Source organism: Chiloscyllium plagiosum, chromosome 38 (genome assembly GCF_004010195.1).
Source record: "Chiloscyllium plagiosum isolate BGI_BamShark_2017 chromosome 38, ASM401019v2, whole genome shotgun sequence".
Classification (NCBI taxonomy): Eukaryota; Metazoa; Chordata; class Chondrichthyes; order Orectolobiformes; family Hemiscylliidae; genus Chiloscyllium; species Chiloscyllium plagiosum.
This window is the reverse complement of record NC_057747.1, coordinates 10905208-10924447: the sequence shown is the minus strand read 5'-3', so window position 1 is coordinate 10924447 and position 19240 is coordinate 10905208. Positions and strand designations below refer to the sequence as shown.

Sequence of the window (19240 nt, the reverse complement as noted above, 5' to 3'; positions counted from 1 at the left end):
TGCCTGTGTGGAATTGCACATTCTCCTCGTGTCTGCGTGGGTTTCCTCCCACAGTCCAAAGATCAGGTGAATTGGCCATGCTAAATTGCCCATAGTGTTAGGTGCATTAGTCATGGGTAAATATAGGGTTGGGGAATGGGTCTGGGGGGCGTTACTCTTCGGAGAGTTGGTGTGGGCTTGCTGGGCCGAACGGCCTATTTCCATATTTTGGGAATCTAATCAACCTTGAGATAGCTTCCCAAGGTGGCATCTCGTGTGACATGCAGCATCTCAGTTCAAGGTCCCACATTGTCCAACCCCAACTCTTCTGCAATTAAAATGCTCTGGGAAGTATTTTCACATGATTTACCCTCAATGAAATTAACACCTAACAGACTGGAATTCTCACATGATCCGAGAATGTGATAACAACTGGAACTCCAGTGTGGCCTCGGAATGTGTAGGAGTGGGAGAAAAGAGAACTCAATATAATGGAATCCTGACAGACGATGGGTCAAAGTTATCCTGTTATAGGGAATGAAAGTCCTTTAATCGAAAACAAATCCTTCGTACTTGGCTACATGAAGTACAAAACCACAGAGCAAGCGCACAACTAATTATTTTTAAAAGTTCTGGCTGAGCAGCAATGAGAACAGAGACGGGAAAATTATTTTGCTTCTGGGTAAATTTGAGACTTTTCTGATTGAATCTGTGAATCTCTCTCTTGAAAATGACAAAAAAGCATTTAGCTGTTTCAATTTGACTTAGGGATGAATCAGAGATCTCGGTGCACTTCTGCCATTTGTGAGGGGTTCACAGCTCAGTCTTAATGGGTAATGTGGAAAGCTCAGTCAAAACTTTAACAACAAGAGGCTCTGATGAACTTCTGTTCAACACTGGTGAGACCACAGCTGGAATACTGCATCCAAATCTCACCACCAAAGTTTGGAAAAGGCAGTCAAGGCTTCTTATAAAAATATTGAACCATTGTAAGAATTATTTATTTGTTCAAACGTCTGTGCATATAGGTTGTACAACTGACAGAAGTCGGAGCCTTTTGGAATCTTGAAATATGGGACCACTGGCACTCTCACATGAAGTCCAAAAATGTGTGGGTTAAGTAGATTGGTTATGGTAAATTACCCCGTAGGGTTCTGCAGGCTAGATGGGAAATGTGTGATTATGGGGATAGGGTGCTGAGTCCAGCTGGGATGCTCTTCAGAGAGTTAGTGCAGACTTAAGGGGCCAAATGACCTCTTTCCATACACTGTATGGATTCTATGATGACTGCTTGTTGTGTTTACTCTTCCTGTCATAAACTCATCAGTACAATCATCTTCTCCCTTAACACTGCAGAGGTCCTCTCAAGTTCTTTAATGCAGTCCCATGCTTTCTTAACAATGATGTATTTAGGTCACTGCTCCAGAAGGACTTTCTGACCATTTCAACAAAAACTTTAATGGAGCTGAAAAACTCCCTCTGCCTCTACTTTTAAAACCCAACTTCCACACCATTCATTAAGATGCTTCTCCAGCTGTATCTAATTTTGCGTTCCATTGTCCTCCAATGGACACACCCTCTTGCTTTTTAAATGGGAAGAACATAACTGAGTGGGAAGCTAGGAACCCTGACTTTTTTGCCAATGTTGACATTTGTGACCACAAACAAGAAATCTTTTCTTGTAATGTGTACATTCAACATGTTTACTGTTCCAACATGGTACATGGATAAATCTCATCAAATAAGCAGCCACCACAAAATATAATTCTCCCAACAGCAAGTTCTGTGTAACTCAATAGAATTAGGCTTTATTGTCATGTGCATTCAAGTACAAGGGTATAGTGAAAACTTTACTCTCATGTTGCTATCTTAGGTTAAAGTACCTAGATACAAATCTTAGATACAATAAAAGGAATAAAGAAGAAACAAAAGTTGCATTACCTCACAGTGATTTATTGTATGAGTTAGAAATAACATATCCATTACCTGAAGGAGGAATCGAAGATGATGGATTTCTCGAACTTCATTGTATGAATATCTGGAACATTTCGGATGTTTCCCACTGGTCTCCTTGTTGCACAGGTCATAAATGTAGGAATCATTAATACTGCAATACAAAAACAGGACAGCAGTTATTTGTCAAAAGCTCAACAAACACTCGGATATTTAATTCGAAGCAGAGCCCTTTGATCCAACCTAACCTGAAGGGAGCATCTCACAATGGGGGTTTCCATAGCTACCTTTCTGAAGTGGATGGAGGAGGTAGAATGTAGGAGAAAGTGAGGACTGCAGATGCTGGAGATCAGAGTCAACAGTATGGTGCTGGAAAAGCACAGCATCCGAGGAGCAGGAGAGTTGACGTTTCAAGCTCTTCATCAGGAATGAAAGGGTGGCCCAAGGGGGCTGAGAGGTGAGTGGTGGGGTAGGGGAGAAGGTAGTTGGGAATGCAGGTTCATCTACCTATCGCATTCCCAGCTACTTTCCCTACAGCACCCGCCCTGCCCCCATTTATCTCCCAGCCCCCTTGGGCCACTCCCTCATTCCTGATGAGGAGCTAGAGTGTGTCAACATCACTCATCACTGAAGGACTGCTGAACTTTTCCTGGATTAATTAAACCTGTTAAGGGTGTGGAGTTTTGCTAAAGAAGCTGTTAGACTTAACTGTTCCAACTATGGCTACAAGAACAAGTCAGAGGCTGGAAATCATGTAATGAGTAACTCACCTCCTCATTCCTACCCATTCACCATCTGCAAGGCACAAGTTTGGAGTGTGCTGGAGTACCTTCCATTTGCTGGGATGAGAAGCCTGTATAGGAAGGCAGCCCACTTGATCTGTACCCCATCTCCAGCAGCCTTGCAGCATCTTACCTCAATGCTCCGTACTGCAATCAGGAGCACACTAACCTGATGCTGCCCTCATGCAGTAACTGTACACGTTCACTCCTTCCATCACAATGCCCAGTGGCACTAGTGTGTACAATACACAACATGCACTGCAGTAACTCACCAGGCATTCTTTGGCAGCCCTTTCCAAATCTGTCATCCTTAATAACTGGAAGGACAATGGTAACAGGCACATGGGAACACCATCACCTGCAGGTCTTCTCCAGGCCACTCACCATCCCCAGTTGGAACTACATTCTCTCAACCTTCCCTGTCGCTGGCTCAAAGTCCTGGAATTCCCTTCCTAACAGTAATGTTAATGTATTTGCACCACATGAACTGCAGCTGTTAAAGGAGGAGACTCATCATCATCATCTCAAGGGCAAATAGGGATGGGGAATAAATGCTACCCTGTGAATATATAAAACAAAATGCTCTCTTTGAGAGCTGGGTAGTCTCACCAAATGCAAAGCATGTTCGTTTTGATTGGCGGTAGATAAGGGAGCATTAAGAGACAGTGGGTAACCACCATCAACTCCATGCTGTTTGGTCATGTCAGTCCGTCGCCTCACAGGCAAGAGACAATGGAAAACAAGTGCAAGGTGATGATTGTCAGGAAGGACGGTACAGCAAAGGGAACACCTCATAAGATCCATCAGTGCACCGGCCAGGAAAACATCACATTGATGATTAACCATTTGCCACTCAGGACGTTAGCAGAGACTTAATTCATAGTACTCATAAAAGGCAGAAAAATCAATCCTTCCGAGTTGGGAGTTGAGACCAAAGAATATTACAGCCCAGGAACAGGCCCTTTGGCCCTCCAAACCTGCACTGACACATTTTGCCCTTCCATACTAAAACTGGCTTCACTTACAGGATCCGTATCCCTCTATTGCGTTCCTAATCATGTATTTGTCCAGGTGCTTCGTGAATGCTGCTACTGTGTCTGCTTCCACCACCTGCCCTGGGAGTGCATTCCAGGCACTCACCACCCTTTGTGTGAAAAACCTGCCTCGCACATCTCGTTTAAACCCCCCCACCCTCCCACCTCGCATCTTGAACCTGTGCTCCCCAGTAATTGACCCCTCCACCTTGGGAAAAAGCCTCATACTTTCCACTCTATCCATGCCATTCACAATCTTATAAACTTCTGTCAGGTCACCCCTCAACCTACTGCTTTCCAGTGAAAACAAACCCAGTCTATCCAACCTTTCTTCATGGCTAAAATCTGCCATACTAGGCAACATCCTGGTAAACCTTTTCTGTACTGTCTCCAAGGCATCCACATATTTCATGTAGTGTGGTGACCAGAACCGTACTCAATATTCCAAGTGTGACTAAACTAAAGTTCCATAAAGCTGCAGCATAATTTGCCTATTCTTATACTCAATGCCCCTTCCAATGAAGGCAAGCATGCCATATGCCTTTTTTGCTCCCTTATCTACCTGCACTGCCGATGTTGACATGTTGATCTGTGCTCCTGCACGCTATAGTTCCGGAGGGTTCTGCTATTCACTGTATAATTTCCACCTGTACTTGACCTTCCAAAATGCATCCCCTCACATTTGTCAGAAATAAACTCCATTGTACGATGGACTTTACTGGTGTGTGCGCCTCGGTCTTGGGTGGCAGGGTGGCTCAGTGGTTATCACTGCTGCTTCACAGTGCCAGGAACCCGGGTTCAATTCTATCCTCGGGCAACTGTCTGTGTGAAGATAGTACATTCTCCCAGTGACCGCATGGGTTTCCTCTCACTTTCCAAAGATGTGCAGGATAGGTGGATTGACCATGGGAGACGTGGTCTTATAGAGATAGGGTAGTGATCTGGGTGGTATGCTGTTTGGAGGATCAGTGTGGACCTGATGGGCCGAATGGCCTGCTTTCATACTGTAGGGATTCTATGATCTGTAAAGCTGTGTTGTTTTGATGTTCTTTACGCAATGAGAATCATTTGAAGATGGGCTGCAACTTACCTGAGACATCTAATCAATCCTCTGCAATGCCACTAGGGGCAGCTTATACAGATCTCACTCTCGTGAAGTGTCTGCACTTCTGTGCTCCCTGTGGATCCTGTGGAAATTCTTCCCTCCTTACCCAAAAAAGAGTATGGAGGCCAATTTTAGTGACCTGTCATTCACCCACACTCAGGTCAGATACTCCAAAACAGAACCTCGGGGAGAGATTTTTTATAAATAGATCAAAATCCTCATGTAATAAGGTGCCTCATGAGTGGTAATACAGGGCAATCATTTGGGGTCTTGGAATTCAGCAATATAGGCTCTGTTACAAATGGCCTGTAAAGTGGAATAAATGGTTAAGTTTTAAAACACATCAATCATTACCTTGAAGGATGGTGATGAACACAGTAAACATCTTCTGAAGCAGACAGTGTGAAATTCTCACACACATAGAAGTGACTTATCCCAAAAAGCAGAACACCTTCCATCAGCAAGTGATTGTCAGCCACAATGAGGGAGTATTTAGTGTTGATCTGTGAAAGAACACCCCATTAAAATGCATAGAAACACAAAACTGACACTGTGTATTGCCTGCTAAACTTGTCACAATATAAAATCCCGTTATGCACTACAGCAGTTCTTAGTCAGTTTGAAAAATTCAACCCAGACAGCACCCAGGTTTCAGGAGCACACAGGTAAGGCCTGCAGCACTGGAGTCAGGCACTGTCTAAGCTAGGCTGTTCAGGTGCATTATGGTCAGGCAAGGCCGACCTTTTAGGAGTATTGCAATCAGGCGAGACCTTTCAGGATGTGGCGATACTGGTGATGGACTGGGGTGGACAAAAGTTAAAAATCACACAACACCAGGTTATAGTCCAACAGGTTTATTTGGAAGCACTAGCTTTCGGAACGCTGCTCAATCTGATGAAGGAGCAGTGCTCCGAAAGCTAGTACTTCTAAATAAACCTGTTGGACTATAACCTGGTGTTGTGTGATTTTTAACTTTGTCTACATTTCAGGGTCCCTGCAGTCAAGCAAGACCTACCTTTCAGGAGCACTGCAGTTGACAAGGCCTCTGCTTCAGGAACATGAGAAAGTCAGGCACCTAGGTACCCTTTAAAGCCACTGTTACCAGCCAAGCCTGCCTTTCTGAAGTATCAGAGCCACAAAGATTCCTGGCTCCACATGTACTTCCTCCATCACCAGTGCTACATTTTCAGGTCGACTCGTGATTTTCTTAATTTGTCAAATCAAACACAGCTACATCACATAATCTAATTGATACTCCCACTGAGCAGCAGTTGAGCCAAATCCTGGAGACTAGTTTCTCCACAAGGTCACTTTCTTCCAAGTACATTGGAATAAGAATGAATTGGCATCCAACTGGATACACAATGAGTTTTCTCTGGTAGTTAATGATTTGATTGACTGGACCAAAGTTTTTATTTCTTACTGCTTAACCTCTTGACCTGACTACTTTTCCCAAACAGGATCAACCGCAAATCCTTCACTTCTGATTCCCGAGTGATTCCACTAAGATTTATTACCGGCCAATTCATAATCGGCTCATTTCCCGCAGTGGGTCAATGATTCTCCCCAATCACTGTCCAGCTGGATTTTCACCATCTGCCTCCTGCCTTCTATTGTTCAGCCTTTAAGAAGGCACTTTCACCTCTGAACAATTTATTCACCCCTGTGTGTGCAGCTTTTCACAGTGAGGGTAAGCACATAAGACTGGCAGTTGATTTGAGTGCAGGGTATGATCTCAGTGGGTGGTGGTGGAATCTCATGCTGTCTAAGTCCAGCACAGAACTTTCTAAACAGCTCGAGGAAGACCAAGAGACTCGAGACTGAGTTAGGAACATGGGACGATATTCGGTTCCTGCGAAGTCAGAAGAACATAAGAAAGTGGAGCAGGAGTAGATCATTTGGGAATATAGGAGCAAGGGGCATGCTGCTACTCCCAATTACGATACATTTTCGTATTCACCCTCTGGGGCATAATCCACCATTTAATGCAATCTTGGCTGATCTTAGTTCTACCTTCCTGCACTATCCATGTATTCTGTAGCTGAGGAGAGATTGAGCAGATTAGGCCTATATTTGCTCGAGTTTAAAAGAATGAGAGGAAATATAACTGTGGTATAGAGACACAGAGACGTACAGCATGGAATCAGATCCTTTGGTCCAACTCATCCATGCTGACCAGATATCCTAAATTAATCCACTCCCATTTGCCAGTAATTGGCCCATATCCCTCTAAATCCTTCCTATTCATATACCCATCCAGATGCCTTTTAAAGGCTGTAATTGTACTAGCCTCCACCACCTCCTCCGGCAGCTCATTCCAGACACGCACCACCCTCTGTGTGAAAAAGTTGCCCCTTAGGTTCCTTTTTATGTCTTTCCCCTCTCACACTAAACCTATGCCCTCTAGTTCTGGACTCCCCCACCCCAGGGAAAAGACCTCGTCTATTTATCCTACCCATGCTCCTCATGATTTTATAAACCTCTATAAGGTCACCCCTCAGCCTCCAATGCTCCAGGGAAAACAGCCCCAGCCTGTTCAGCCTCTCCCTATAGCTCAAATCCTCCAACCCTGGCAACACCCTTGTAAATCTTTTCTGAACCCTTTCAAGTTTCACAACATCCTTCCAATAGGAGGGAGACCAGAATTGCACAACAATATTCCAAAAATGGTCTAACCAATGTCCTGTACAGCTACAATATGACCTCCCAACTTTTGTACTCAATACTCTGACCAATAAAGGAAAGCATACCAAATACCTTCTTTCACTATCCTGACTACCTGCAACTCTGCTTTCAAGTAAGATACTAAAGTAGATATAGAGTGGATGTTTCTTCTTGTAGGGCAACCTAGAATGAGAGATCATAGTTTTAGGAAAAGAGGTGGTAGATTTAAAACAAAGATGAGGAGAAATTGCTTTCTCTTAAAGGGCCATGTGTCTGTGGAATTTACTATCCCAGAGTGCAATGGATGCCAGGACACTGAATAAATTTGAGGAGGAGACAGACAGATTTTTCATTAGTAATGGATTGAAAGGTTATGGAGAGTGGGCAGGAAAGAGGCAAGTGAGGCTATGGTGAGATCAGCCATGATTGTATTAAATGGCGGAGCCGGCACAAGAGGCTGGATTGCCGACTCCTACTTGCAATGTTGTTATATTAACGTTGCTCGTATCCACCGCGGTCTGGTTTAATGACTGGGCATCCACAGTACTTTGGGGAAAAGGATTCCAAAGGTCTACAACCTTGAGTGAAGAACGTTCTCCTCATTTCAGTCCAAAATGGCTAAGCCCTTGTTCAGAGGCTGTGGCCCAATGGCCCAAGCTAGTTCAGGAGCTGTGAATGTTTCAGCAAATCTAAGCCAGACCCAGAGAAAAGCCATGAACTTTAACAATATTCTGGGAGGGTTTTTATCCCCCCAAGTAGTAGATGAACTCCTTCTAGAAGCTGAACAAATGCTTAAACACACTCACAGATTCAAGAACAGCTTCTTTCCCGCTGTTGTTAGACTTCTGAATGGACCTCTCAAATTTCCAATTTAATGCGGGTCTTTGTGCACCTTCTCTGCAGCTGTCACATTGTATTCCCCTGCTCTGTCCTATTACCGTAATGAACTTTGTATAGTATGATGTGCCTGTACTGCACTCAAAACAAAACTTTTCACTGTACCCAGGTATATATGACAACCATAAAATCAAATCAAATTCGGACCATTCATATGCCGTGTGTAAAATAAATCAGTTTGTATTCTAACGTGAAAGGGCTTCACAAATAGCATCACACGTGAATCATCACAGTGTTCAGTGTTATGGGGATGGGATGAGTAAGGGCACTGAATTGCTCGATCATATTGAATGGTAGAGGCAGGCTTGATGGACTGAACAGTCTGCTCTGTTCCTATGACGATGGTAAACACATCAAGAATTAGAATGTTTTTTAAGAATCCCTACAGTGTGGAAACAAGCCCTTCAGCCCAACAATTCCACACCGACCCTCCAAAGAGTAACCCTTTCAGACCCATTCCCCTTCCCTATTATCCTACATTTACGCCTGACTAATGCACCTAACCTACACATCACTGAACACTCTAGGCAATTTAGCATGGCCAATCCACCCTAACCTGCACATCTTTGGATTGTGGGGGGAGACTAGAGCACCCGGAGGAAACTCATGCAGATATGGGGAGAATATGCAAACTTCACACAGACAGTCGTCCTGGGTCCGGGCACTGTGAGACAGCAGTACTAACCACTAAGCCACCATGTCGCTGTCTATTATTATAATTCTCAACTAAAACATTATTTAATTTGATATCAAGAAGTGAAAGTGCACTCCAGAACATACCAAGGTGAGCTCCATTTAGGGCTGAAAATGTGTTGCTGGAAAAGCGCAGCAGGTCAGGCAGCATCCAGGGAACAGGAGAATTGACGTTTCGGGCATAAGCCCTTCTTCAGGGCTTATGCCCGAAACGTCGATTCTCCTGTTCCCTGAATGCTGCCTGACCTGCTGCGCTTTTCCAGCAACACATTTTCAGCTCTGATCTCCAGCATCTGCAGACCTCACTTTCTCCTCAAAGAGCTCCATTTAGGGACTGCTCTACCAAGTGAAACTGGCCATTGACTGTGAATCACAACCTTAAAAAAAAAAGGCAACTCACAACCAAGCAACCAGATCACTGCAATGTTTAAAAGTCTCCTTGTCTAACCAAGGCTGTAGCATAGTCTCTACCTTCTTAGATTCTCAACGCTGCTTTTAGGATTTAATCTCTAATTTAGGATTATTTTCCCCAGTCAAAAACACGCCACAAATGTTTTAGCTCTATCTGAATCAGACCCATCACAATACAATGGGCTTGTCACATAATTCACGATATCTGTCATCTACTCATAACTGGTCAATCCTACCAGTGGAAGTATAATTAATAATTAATTCTTAATTGGTTCCCTTGACAGATGCTTTAATATCCCTACACATCAGTGCCATCTGGTACACAGTTAGAGGGCACAATGTTAAATGAGAACATTAAAAAAAAAGGCGTGGGATTAGGCCATTTGGACTCTAATGGCTGCTCCACGATTCAACATCATGGCTGATCTTCCACTGTCCCATTATATTCCCGTATTCTCTGTGAAATATCTTTTTGCACAACCCAACCCAACCCAACCCTTTCTGAAAGAATGATTTGGTGAATTCAAATGTTTATGGAAACAAAGATCTACAATAATTTCCCTTTTTTTGTTTTCTTCGTCATGGGTAGCCTGTTTAGTGCAAGCTGCAGTAATGTACAGACTTCTGCACACGTGCGCAACCACACAGTCTACAAGGAACACTGCCTTGCTTCTCTCAAATCTGAGTAATGCTGTACTCCCATCTGTCCCCTGCAGCTGGCTTAGATACATGATTCTATATTATGCATTTATATATTCATAAACTAATCTATTTTTTCTTAATATTGAAAATGCCGATATATTATAAAAGGTATCTACTTGGCAATCTGGGGGTGTTACCAATTTTTTTTGAATAGATAAACAGATCCGCAGTCGAAGTGCAGTGCAAGTTACTGCGTTAATTGTATTATCCAGTTCACTTGCTTTACCTACTCACACCTGTTTCTTCCCAGCTCAAGCATGACAGAAGCAGCAAATCCTCCAGACTTACAAACAGCAACCATATGTGGTACATAAGATACTAGTAGCAAAGGGCAATGAATATAAATCACGTCGCAGAGCCTGTGGAAGCAGACGTTAAGCAACATGGACCGTGGGGGCAGTGTTGATGTAACTGTTCTGCTCAAGCCACATGGTAAATGCACAGCTTTTTCTTTGTGAAAATGCTTTCCTTACCATCTTTTCTGTTCTAATTTAGTTTTTCTTTCTTCGAAAAAAAATTCTCCTGCTCTTCCTACCTGAAGCTGCTGGTTCCTGTCAGAGAGTTCCAGCATCCTGAGGGGTGGGTGGGGGCATGTTTCCAGTGCACTCTGGGTTTTGCGGACTACTTCCAGTGCACTCTGGGTTTTGGGGACCATTTCCAGTGCACCCTGGGTTTGGGGGACCATTTCCAGTGTACTCTGGGTTTTGGGACCATTTCCAGTGCACCCTGGGTTTTGGGGACCATTTCCAGTGCAACCTGGGTTTTGGGACCATTTCCAGAGCACCCTGGGTTTTGGGGACCATTTCCAGTGCACCCTGGGTTTTGGGGACCATTTCCAGTGCACCCTGGGTTTTGGCGACCATTTCCAGTACACTCTGGGTTTTGGGGACCATTTCCAGTGCACTCTGGGAATGAATGGTGTGATTTGTCCAACCGCTGCAGCTGTGGTGGGGCACCGGGTGTCTTTTCCAAACTCATTAAATCTATTCACTACTTTTTCTCACGTCCAGTTCGATTGAGGGTACAGCATTGAAACACACCATTCAGCCCAACAGGTCTATACTAGTTAGTACGCTCCACATGAGCTTCCATCCCATCCTACTACATCCGACCCTAACAGCATGTAGCTATTGTTCCTCTTGTTTAAATACATCTGTACTGTTTGCCTGTTTCTGTTGGCACTTCACTCAGAGAATGTGGGCGGCACGGTGGTACAGTGGCTAGCACTGCTGCCTCACAGCGCCTGAGACCCGGGTTCAATTCCCGCCTCAGGCGACTGACTGTGTGGAGTTTGCACTTTCACCCTATGTCTGCGTGGGTTTCCTCCGGGTGCTCCGGTTTCCTCCCATAGTCCAAAGATGTGCAGGTCAGGTGGATTGGCCATGCTAAATTGCCCGTAGTGTTAGGTAAGGGGTAAATGTAGGGGCATGGGTGGGTTGCGCTTCGGCGGGTCGGTGTGGACTTGTTGGGCCGAGGGGCCTGTTTCCACACTGTAATGTAATCTAAATCTAGATGTGGCTAAAATGTTCTCCTGGATTCTCGACTGGATTTAGTGATCATCTTACAAATACAGGGACTAGGTGCAGAAGGAAACAGTCCAGTCCTTCAAGCCTGTTCTGCCATTTAATACAATCATGGCTGATTTCAACACAGCCTCAACTCCCACTTTCCTGCCTGCACTCCATAATCCTTCAATCTATTACAAGTTAAACACCTGTCTATCTGCTCCTTAAATTTAATCAGTGGCTGAGCATCCGCTACAATCTGAAGTAGTGAATTCCACAAATTTAGGACCCTTTGAGAGAAATAATTTCTCCTCATCTGCATTAAATCTGCCACCCCTTAGCCTAATACTATATTGTTCCTATTCTATATTGCCCCAAAGGGGAAATATCCTCTCTGCATCTGTTTTGTCAATCCCCTTTAGCATCTTGCATACCTAAATTAGATCTCTTCTCATCTTCTCTAAACTCGAGTGAACATCTGTCCTCATAAGAGAAGCTTTTCAACTCTGGAATTAATCGAGTGAACCTTCTCTGAACTGCGTCCATTCCTCACTAAGGGGAACCAAAACTGTACTCAACACTCCAGAGTCGAGAGTACAGAAAAACACAGCAGGTCAGGCAGCATTCGAGGTGCAGGAGAATCGACGTTTCTGGCATAAGCCCTTCATCAGGAATACTCCAGATGCAGTCTCACCAGTGCCCTGTACAGTTGCAACTTAATTTTTATTCTCTCTGGTTGTTGACTCCTCACAAGTGCAAGTCAAGATTAGAATGGTGCTGGAAAAGCACAGCAGGGCAGGCAGCATCTGGGAAGCAGGAAAATCAACGTGCTCACAAGTGGAAGTCTTTTCTCTCTGTCCTCCGACAAACCTTTACATAATCTTCAAGTTCATCATCAACTCCCGTCCCGTCCCGTCCCGTCCCGTCCCGCCACCGCTCTCCCCCCGCCCTCACTTTTCTGGAAAACTCCGTTCCACTCTCTTCAGCCTTGTTGATCCATAATCGGAACCCAGTTCCCCAGCACCATGTTAAAATTCACTTTCCCTCAACAATTATTGGTTTCCCATATCTTCAGGCTTGTGGGCCTCTCACACTGGGATTGTTACCTTAAACTGCAAAACTTCCTGATTTAGCCCATCCTTTTTTAAGTAAAAAAAAACCTCATCAACCAAACTTGCCCAGCAACAGGAACAGAAGTTGCAGGAGAAACTCGATGGTTCTGGCAGCATCCAAGAAGAGAAAGCAGAGTCAACGATTCAGGTCTAGTGACCCTTCCTCAGAACTGATTGCAACTGGAAAAAAGTTGCTTTACTGTATATGCTGAAGATGGGGTGGGGGGAGGGGGAGGAGTAAACGATAGGTTGAGCTGGAGCCCAGAGAGAGAGAGAGAGAGAGAGAGCAGTTAGACAGATAATGGAGAGGGTAAAGGTCAGTCTAGGGGAGACAATAACTGCTAATGGGGAATGTTAGTGGCTGAGAATGGAGTAGCTGGGGTAACATCTCATGTCATAACAAGGCCTGGTGTGTGGGGATTGTGATAAGGAGATGGAAGGTGCTCGGGCCCTAAAATTATTGAACTCGATATGTCCAGAAGGCTGCAGAGCTCTCAAGTGGAAAATGAAGTGCTGACTGTCCAGCTTGTGCTGAGCTTTACTGGAAAAAGTGAGCACTGCAGATGCTGGAGATCAAAGTCGAGAGTGTGGTGTTGGAAAAGCACAGCAGGTTAGGCAGCATCCGAGGAGCAGGAGAATCGGCATAAGCCCTTCATCTTTATTCCTCGTGTTTAAATGCACCCTAAACTATTTGCCTGTTTCTGTTGGCACTTCACCCAGGGAATGTGGCTAAAACGTTCTCCTGGATTCTGTACTGGGTTTAGTGATCATCTTAGCAACACAGGAACGAGGAGCAGATTTCACAGTGGCTCAGTGGTTGACACTGCTGCCTCACAGGGCCAGAAACAGGATTCAACTCCACCCTTGGGTGACTCTCTGTGTGGAGTTTGCACATTCTCCCAGTGTCTGCGCGGGTTGCCATTTGGGTGCTTCAGTTTTCTTCCACAATCCAAAGATTTGTAGGTTAGGGAAATTAGCCATAGAGTTCAGAGATGTCTATGTTAGGTGCATTTGTCAGGGGTAAATGTAGGGTAGGGGGATGGGTCTGGGTGGGTTATTCTCCAGACGGTCGGTGTGGACTTGTCGGGCCAAAGAGTCTTTTTCCACACTGTAGGGATTCTGTAATTCTATGATTCAACACAGTCTCCACTCCACTTTGCTGCCTACTCTCTAGCAGTTACTAGTTAAACACCTGACTATCTCCTTCTTAAAATTTAATCGGTGTCCGAGCATCCACTGCAACCTGGAGTAGTGAATTTCACAAATTTAAAACTCTTTGAGGGGAGTAATTTCTCCTCATAGGGCTTATACCTGAAACATTGATTCTCCTGCTCCTCAGATGCTGCCTGACCTGCTGTGCTTTTCCAGTGCCATACCTTTCGACTCTTCGAGCTTTACTGGAGCACGACAGCAACCCTGAGACGGAGGCGCTGGCCAAGGAACGCAGTGACGTGTTGAAGTGGCAGGCAAGCAGCCAGAAGCTCAGGGTCATTTGTACAGATAGGACGTAGGTGTTTTGCAAAGCAGTTGCCCAGTCTGCATTTTGTCTTCCCTTCGTAGACTAAACCATACTGTGAACAGCGAATACAGTAGACTGGATTGAGTGAAGAGCAAGTAAATCACTCCTTCACCTGGAAAGTGTGTCTGGGGCCTGGACCACCTGGCAACCCCAGAATCTATTGCTTCAGGTTGGCATCATTTTGCTTTTCTAAAGAATATCTAGCATGGAGTGGATGGACTAACTAACATTCTACATCTACACAGTTCTGTGACTGCTATGAAGCATTTTGGGATGACTTCAACTCTAGATTTGCTTTTGATGCTGAGTTATTGGGAGGGTGACCCTCAGCACATGACCTTTACATCCTTACCCACAATTTTACTGAAGCTAAATTCAACATACTTCCACAAATCGAAAAGGAAGCCAACATGTGCTTAAATCATGATTTTTGCAGCAACTCAACTTTCTTAGAGCACTTTAGCCAAGATCCCTTACCTTCTCTTTCGCATCTAAAGCCTGCAGAATGGCATGTCTCTCCACGCAGTCCTCAAAGAATTCTTCCGATTGGATGCTTTCGATCAGGGCTGGGAAGAACGTTAGCTGATTGCAGTCCACGCCTCGCTCATCAACGTTGTCCCCGGCCAAGTTCAACATCAACCCTGCGTGTACATTCTCTGGTCAATTCAAAGTGAAGAAAGCTTCAAAGCTAACTCTCACACAGCAAGAATAACCTACACTCCGAAAGCTCCTTCAGTGTCAGAGAGTCTCATGGCCCTTCACACACAATAACAGAAAACCCCAGCAATTTATGCCCTGAGTTGAATTATTATTGGCTCCCCATAAAAGTTGCGTAAAGGGATGCACAACAAAATACCTCCACAGAGGTCGATATCCGTCACAAGTTGCATGTTATTTACACATGAATAATACTTGACACTGATCCAGCTTCTCAGAGCCAGCTCTCAGAGTGAACAGAACCTCTGACACTTCTGTTTTTATCTGTCAGCCATAGCTCCCTGATTGGAACAGGTTAACAGTCCCAATTAGGGAACTCATATTCTGTGAGGTCCACCTGGCTGACCTTGTTACAATCACTACACACAAATTCAGATTTGGTTAGGAACAGGAATGTTAAACTTTCACCTGGGTAAGTTTGCTTATCAGTGTTTTCCACGTGTTTGTCAGTAGAACATAACTTCATGTAAAACTCCTTATTTCCAAAACTGAGTGCACGGTTCTTGCTGGACTGAAATGAGAGTAAATGTCAGTGCAAGAATTTCAGATATGTGCATTTTATCTGATATTCCTTAAAACCTCCCCATTTTTGTAAAATAACAGAAATATGCTTCAAAAAGGAATCAGAGTTGAAACAGTTTTCCAAAGTCCGAAAAATTTGACAGCGTTTGGTTTAAGATCAAACCATCTTTCACACCAGACATTCAGAATGACTGAAGGAAGTTGTTTAAATGTGTTAACTTCAAAGCTAAGCATTTTAAATGTGAAACTGATAATGCCCATTTACATTTTTTCAAAGTGGGAACAAAATGTAGAGTGAAGAAATTATTTTAAAAAGATCATTACAGCGTGCCTGCATCGTTGGCTAGATCAGCATTTATTGCCCATTGCTAACTGCCCAGAGAGCAGTTAAGAGTCAGTCTGGAGTCACATGTAGGCCAGACCAGGTCAGGATGGCAGACTTCCTTCTTTGAAATAATCAAGCAGATTTTTTTTGTTTTATGACAATTGACAGTGATGACAGAACATAAATGTATTCAATTCAACTTTCACTATCTGGTAGAATTCAAATCCATGTCTCCAGAGCATTCGCCTGGGTATCTGTCTTACTAGTCCAATGACATTACTAATACACCACCATCTCTCTTCAATGTTGCTCTGAAAATGCCACAACCTGACTTAAAACAAACTGAAAACAATATTGCAAAATACAAGTGGCATAGCATTAGTTAACTTCAGAAAGCACAAAATAAATGCATCAATGTTTTAAACATCAGCTTGTGTCTTCACAGCATGTTGTACAAGTAAAGCAATTGAAGGCAATGGACAAGCCTGTGATGTTTACATTTCCTGCAAAATGTTCTTCGTTTATCATTATTTTTGGCATGCTTAAATATCAAGCCAAATGTTACAGATTCTCTTTAGGTACCCTTCCTAATGTCTCCTTGATCTGGAGATTTTGGCTTTTCTGCATTGGCCATAATCTTTAACTTCTAAAAACTGACCAATGAGTAATATCTTCCCACATCACCTCATGGTTGTGGGAACTTTTACCTCACCTGGCATTGTCCAAGCTCAGAAATGCCTTTCCACTTCCTCCAGCTGCCAGCTCCTTTGCAAACCCAGCCCACACATCCTTCATCAACCCTGATTTGGGCCCTGATACCAAATGTGAGGGACATTCTCTCTCCATGTGCTGCCATGATCTCTTACAGCAGCCTCGAAAAAGCAGAAACTTACATTCTTTCACCCAGTAACCAGTCAGAGAATCATGTAGCACAGAAGGAGGCCATTTGACACATTAGTTATGTGCTAGCTCTTTGAAAGTGCTACATGATTAGCCCCACCAAGTCTACCTTATCCCCTTTAGTAAATGTTTCACTTCCAAATCTTTTAGTCTCTTTTGAAAATTGCTATTAAATCTGCACGCCATATTGTTGTTTGGCAAGCAACTGTGTGTGGGTTGATCTTGAGTGAAATAGTTGGTATCAGATTGACTGCCTGTTGTAGTCTACATTTTATATTTAGCTTGATTAAATATGGGGGCTGGGGCAAGTTTCATTTTGTGACCATACAGAAAATTCTATTTCGAAATTCATTTTGGGTACACTGTTAATTGAAAGAAATTACATCCCAGCAGATAATTATTATGGAAAAAGTAATCCTCACAGAAATCTAACATCACTTAAAATATATGTTTTTTAAAATTCCAGTGTAATTGGAATAATCAGTCAGTGATTCCAGTCTCAGTGGATTCCCTCCTCCATACATTACATCTAATTAAACAAAAGAGTCATACAGCACAGAAACAGACCATTCGGTCCAACCGGTCCAAACTGACCATAATCCCAAACTAAACTGGTCCCACTTGCCTGCACTTGTTCCACATCCCTCCAAACATTTCCTATTCGTGAATTTATCCAAATGTCTTTTAAGTGTTATAACTGTATCCATGTCCACCATTTTTTTCTGGCAGTTCATTCCACACACGAGCCACGCTCTGTGTTAAAATAAAATTGCTCCTTGGAGCTTTTTGAAAATCTTTCTCCTTTCACCTTAAAAATATACCCCTTAGCCTTAAACCTCCCACATCAGGGAAAAGAGCACTTGCCATTCACCTTATGTAGACCCCTCTTGATTTCATAAACCTCTATAAAGGTCACCTACAATCTCCTACGCTCTAGTGAAAAAAAGTCCCAGCCTATCCAACCTCTCCTTATAACTCAAACCCTCCAATCCATGAACGTTCTTAGGAGGAAGGGCCAGTGCGATACTTTAGATATTGTGACAGTCCAACTCCTCGTGACTCCACAGGTACAGCTTTGTCAAGTTGGAGATAGGGTGTGAGGGAGGTCCCCGTCAGGCTGCAACAGCCACTGAGGAGATCTGAAAGGAACAGGTCACCTCCTACTCCTCTCATCTCCCGTTGTCTTGAAGAAGGATCGTGCCTGAAACATCGACTCTCTTGCTCCTCAGATGCTGCTGTGCTTTTTCCAGCACCACGCTTTATCAACCCTGAATCTCCAGCATCTGCAGTCTTCAATTTCCCCTCATCTCAGACCAAAATCTGTCTGATGGCTTAAAACAGGCGTCAAGTCCCTCAGTTATGTAAATAAGTCACAGAAAGGTGGCTTTGGGATGTTGCTGGGAGTTCATAAAATATGGCCCTCACCAAATTTGAGTTCAGAGACAAATACAGTGCAGGACATTATTTGCTGAATTCAGGACTCTCAGTATCCAGACTATAACAGGGAAATAGGTACAGCCAAGTCCCACTCCTACTCCTATGTCTGTGAGCCACGTAAAAGACTGACAACCACTTTTCCCCAAACAAATTGGCATGTCGGCCAATTCACACACAGCAAGCTCCCACAAATAACAGAGACGTCCACGACAGAGGGATTTCTATCTTCGTATTGATATTTTCAGGCACTAAGAATTAATTTCCAATGTAGATTTGTGACCTCACTACAAATTAAACCAGAAAGGAAGGAATCTCTTGGATAAAGTGTCACATTTCGGCTGACTATTTGCAAAGGGGTACAAACATGCATTTCAACTTAATTGTACTATCTCTAACACCCGAGAAATTATTCTGCAATTTAGTATTTTCCACTTAAGCATCACAGATATCGAAATTATCGGAAAAAAAACGCCATGTTTGCTACACAACTTAATATTGCAATCACATGGAATTAATTTGCTGCCTTCATTAATAGTCTTGCCACTTCACTGGCTTAGACAATGAGGCCTGGGTTTCAGCTTGGAGATTCAATACATTATCCAAAGATATAATCTTACTTCACTTTTGGCCTCCTTTTCTCGACATGCATTATAAGCATAATTGATGCAAATGGTGTTTCGTCGCATCTTCTTCCTCATTCGACAGGGGCCCTCAGCCATGTCCAGTATCCACGCACCCTGCTGTGACCCTGATGAAGGACCCCATAATCCTCTCTCTCGAAGCAGCTGTTGTTCCATCTTCGCCCAGTCTTTCGACGTTTGGTTCAGAATGCACTGCTGCATCTGGGGACAGAAATGAAAAGCCTCAACAGATGGTGCCTACACTGTGTACAGCTGGCCATCCAATTGTTCCTATAAACACACACTTTCTCCTTTTCTCTTCGAAAAAAAAAGGATGCGTTGTATTTGTTGTGCTAGATTACA

The 19240-nt window shown here is 43.7% G+C and overlaps 1 protein-coding gene across 3 annotated transcripts in view; it reads right to left on the bottom strand.

Annotated features, from left to right (window-relative positions):
* wdfy4 (WDFY family member 4) overlaps positions 1-19240 on the bottom strand; it is a 318819-nt gene that overhangs the window by 122959 nt on the left and 176620 nt on the right. For 2 of the 3 annotated variants that reach the window (XM_043678828.1, XM_043678827.1), the window contains exons 41-45: positions 18875-19099; positions 15482-15584; positions 14834-15012; positions 5208-5356; positions 1966-2086 (exon numbers count right to left, since the gene is read on the bottom strand). In XM_043678828.1, the coding sequence (XP_043534763.1) occupies positions 1966-2086; positions 5208-5356; positions 14834-15012; positions 15482-15584; positions 18875-19099 (777 nt within the window). The remainder of the gene's footprint in view (positions 1-1965; positions 2087-5207; positions 5357-14833; positions 15013-15481; positions 15585-18874; positions 19100-19240) is intronic. The other variant, XM_043678830.1, reaches the window with a different exon arrangement.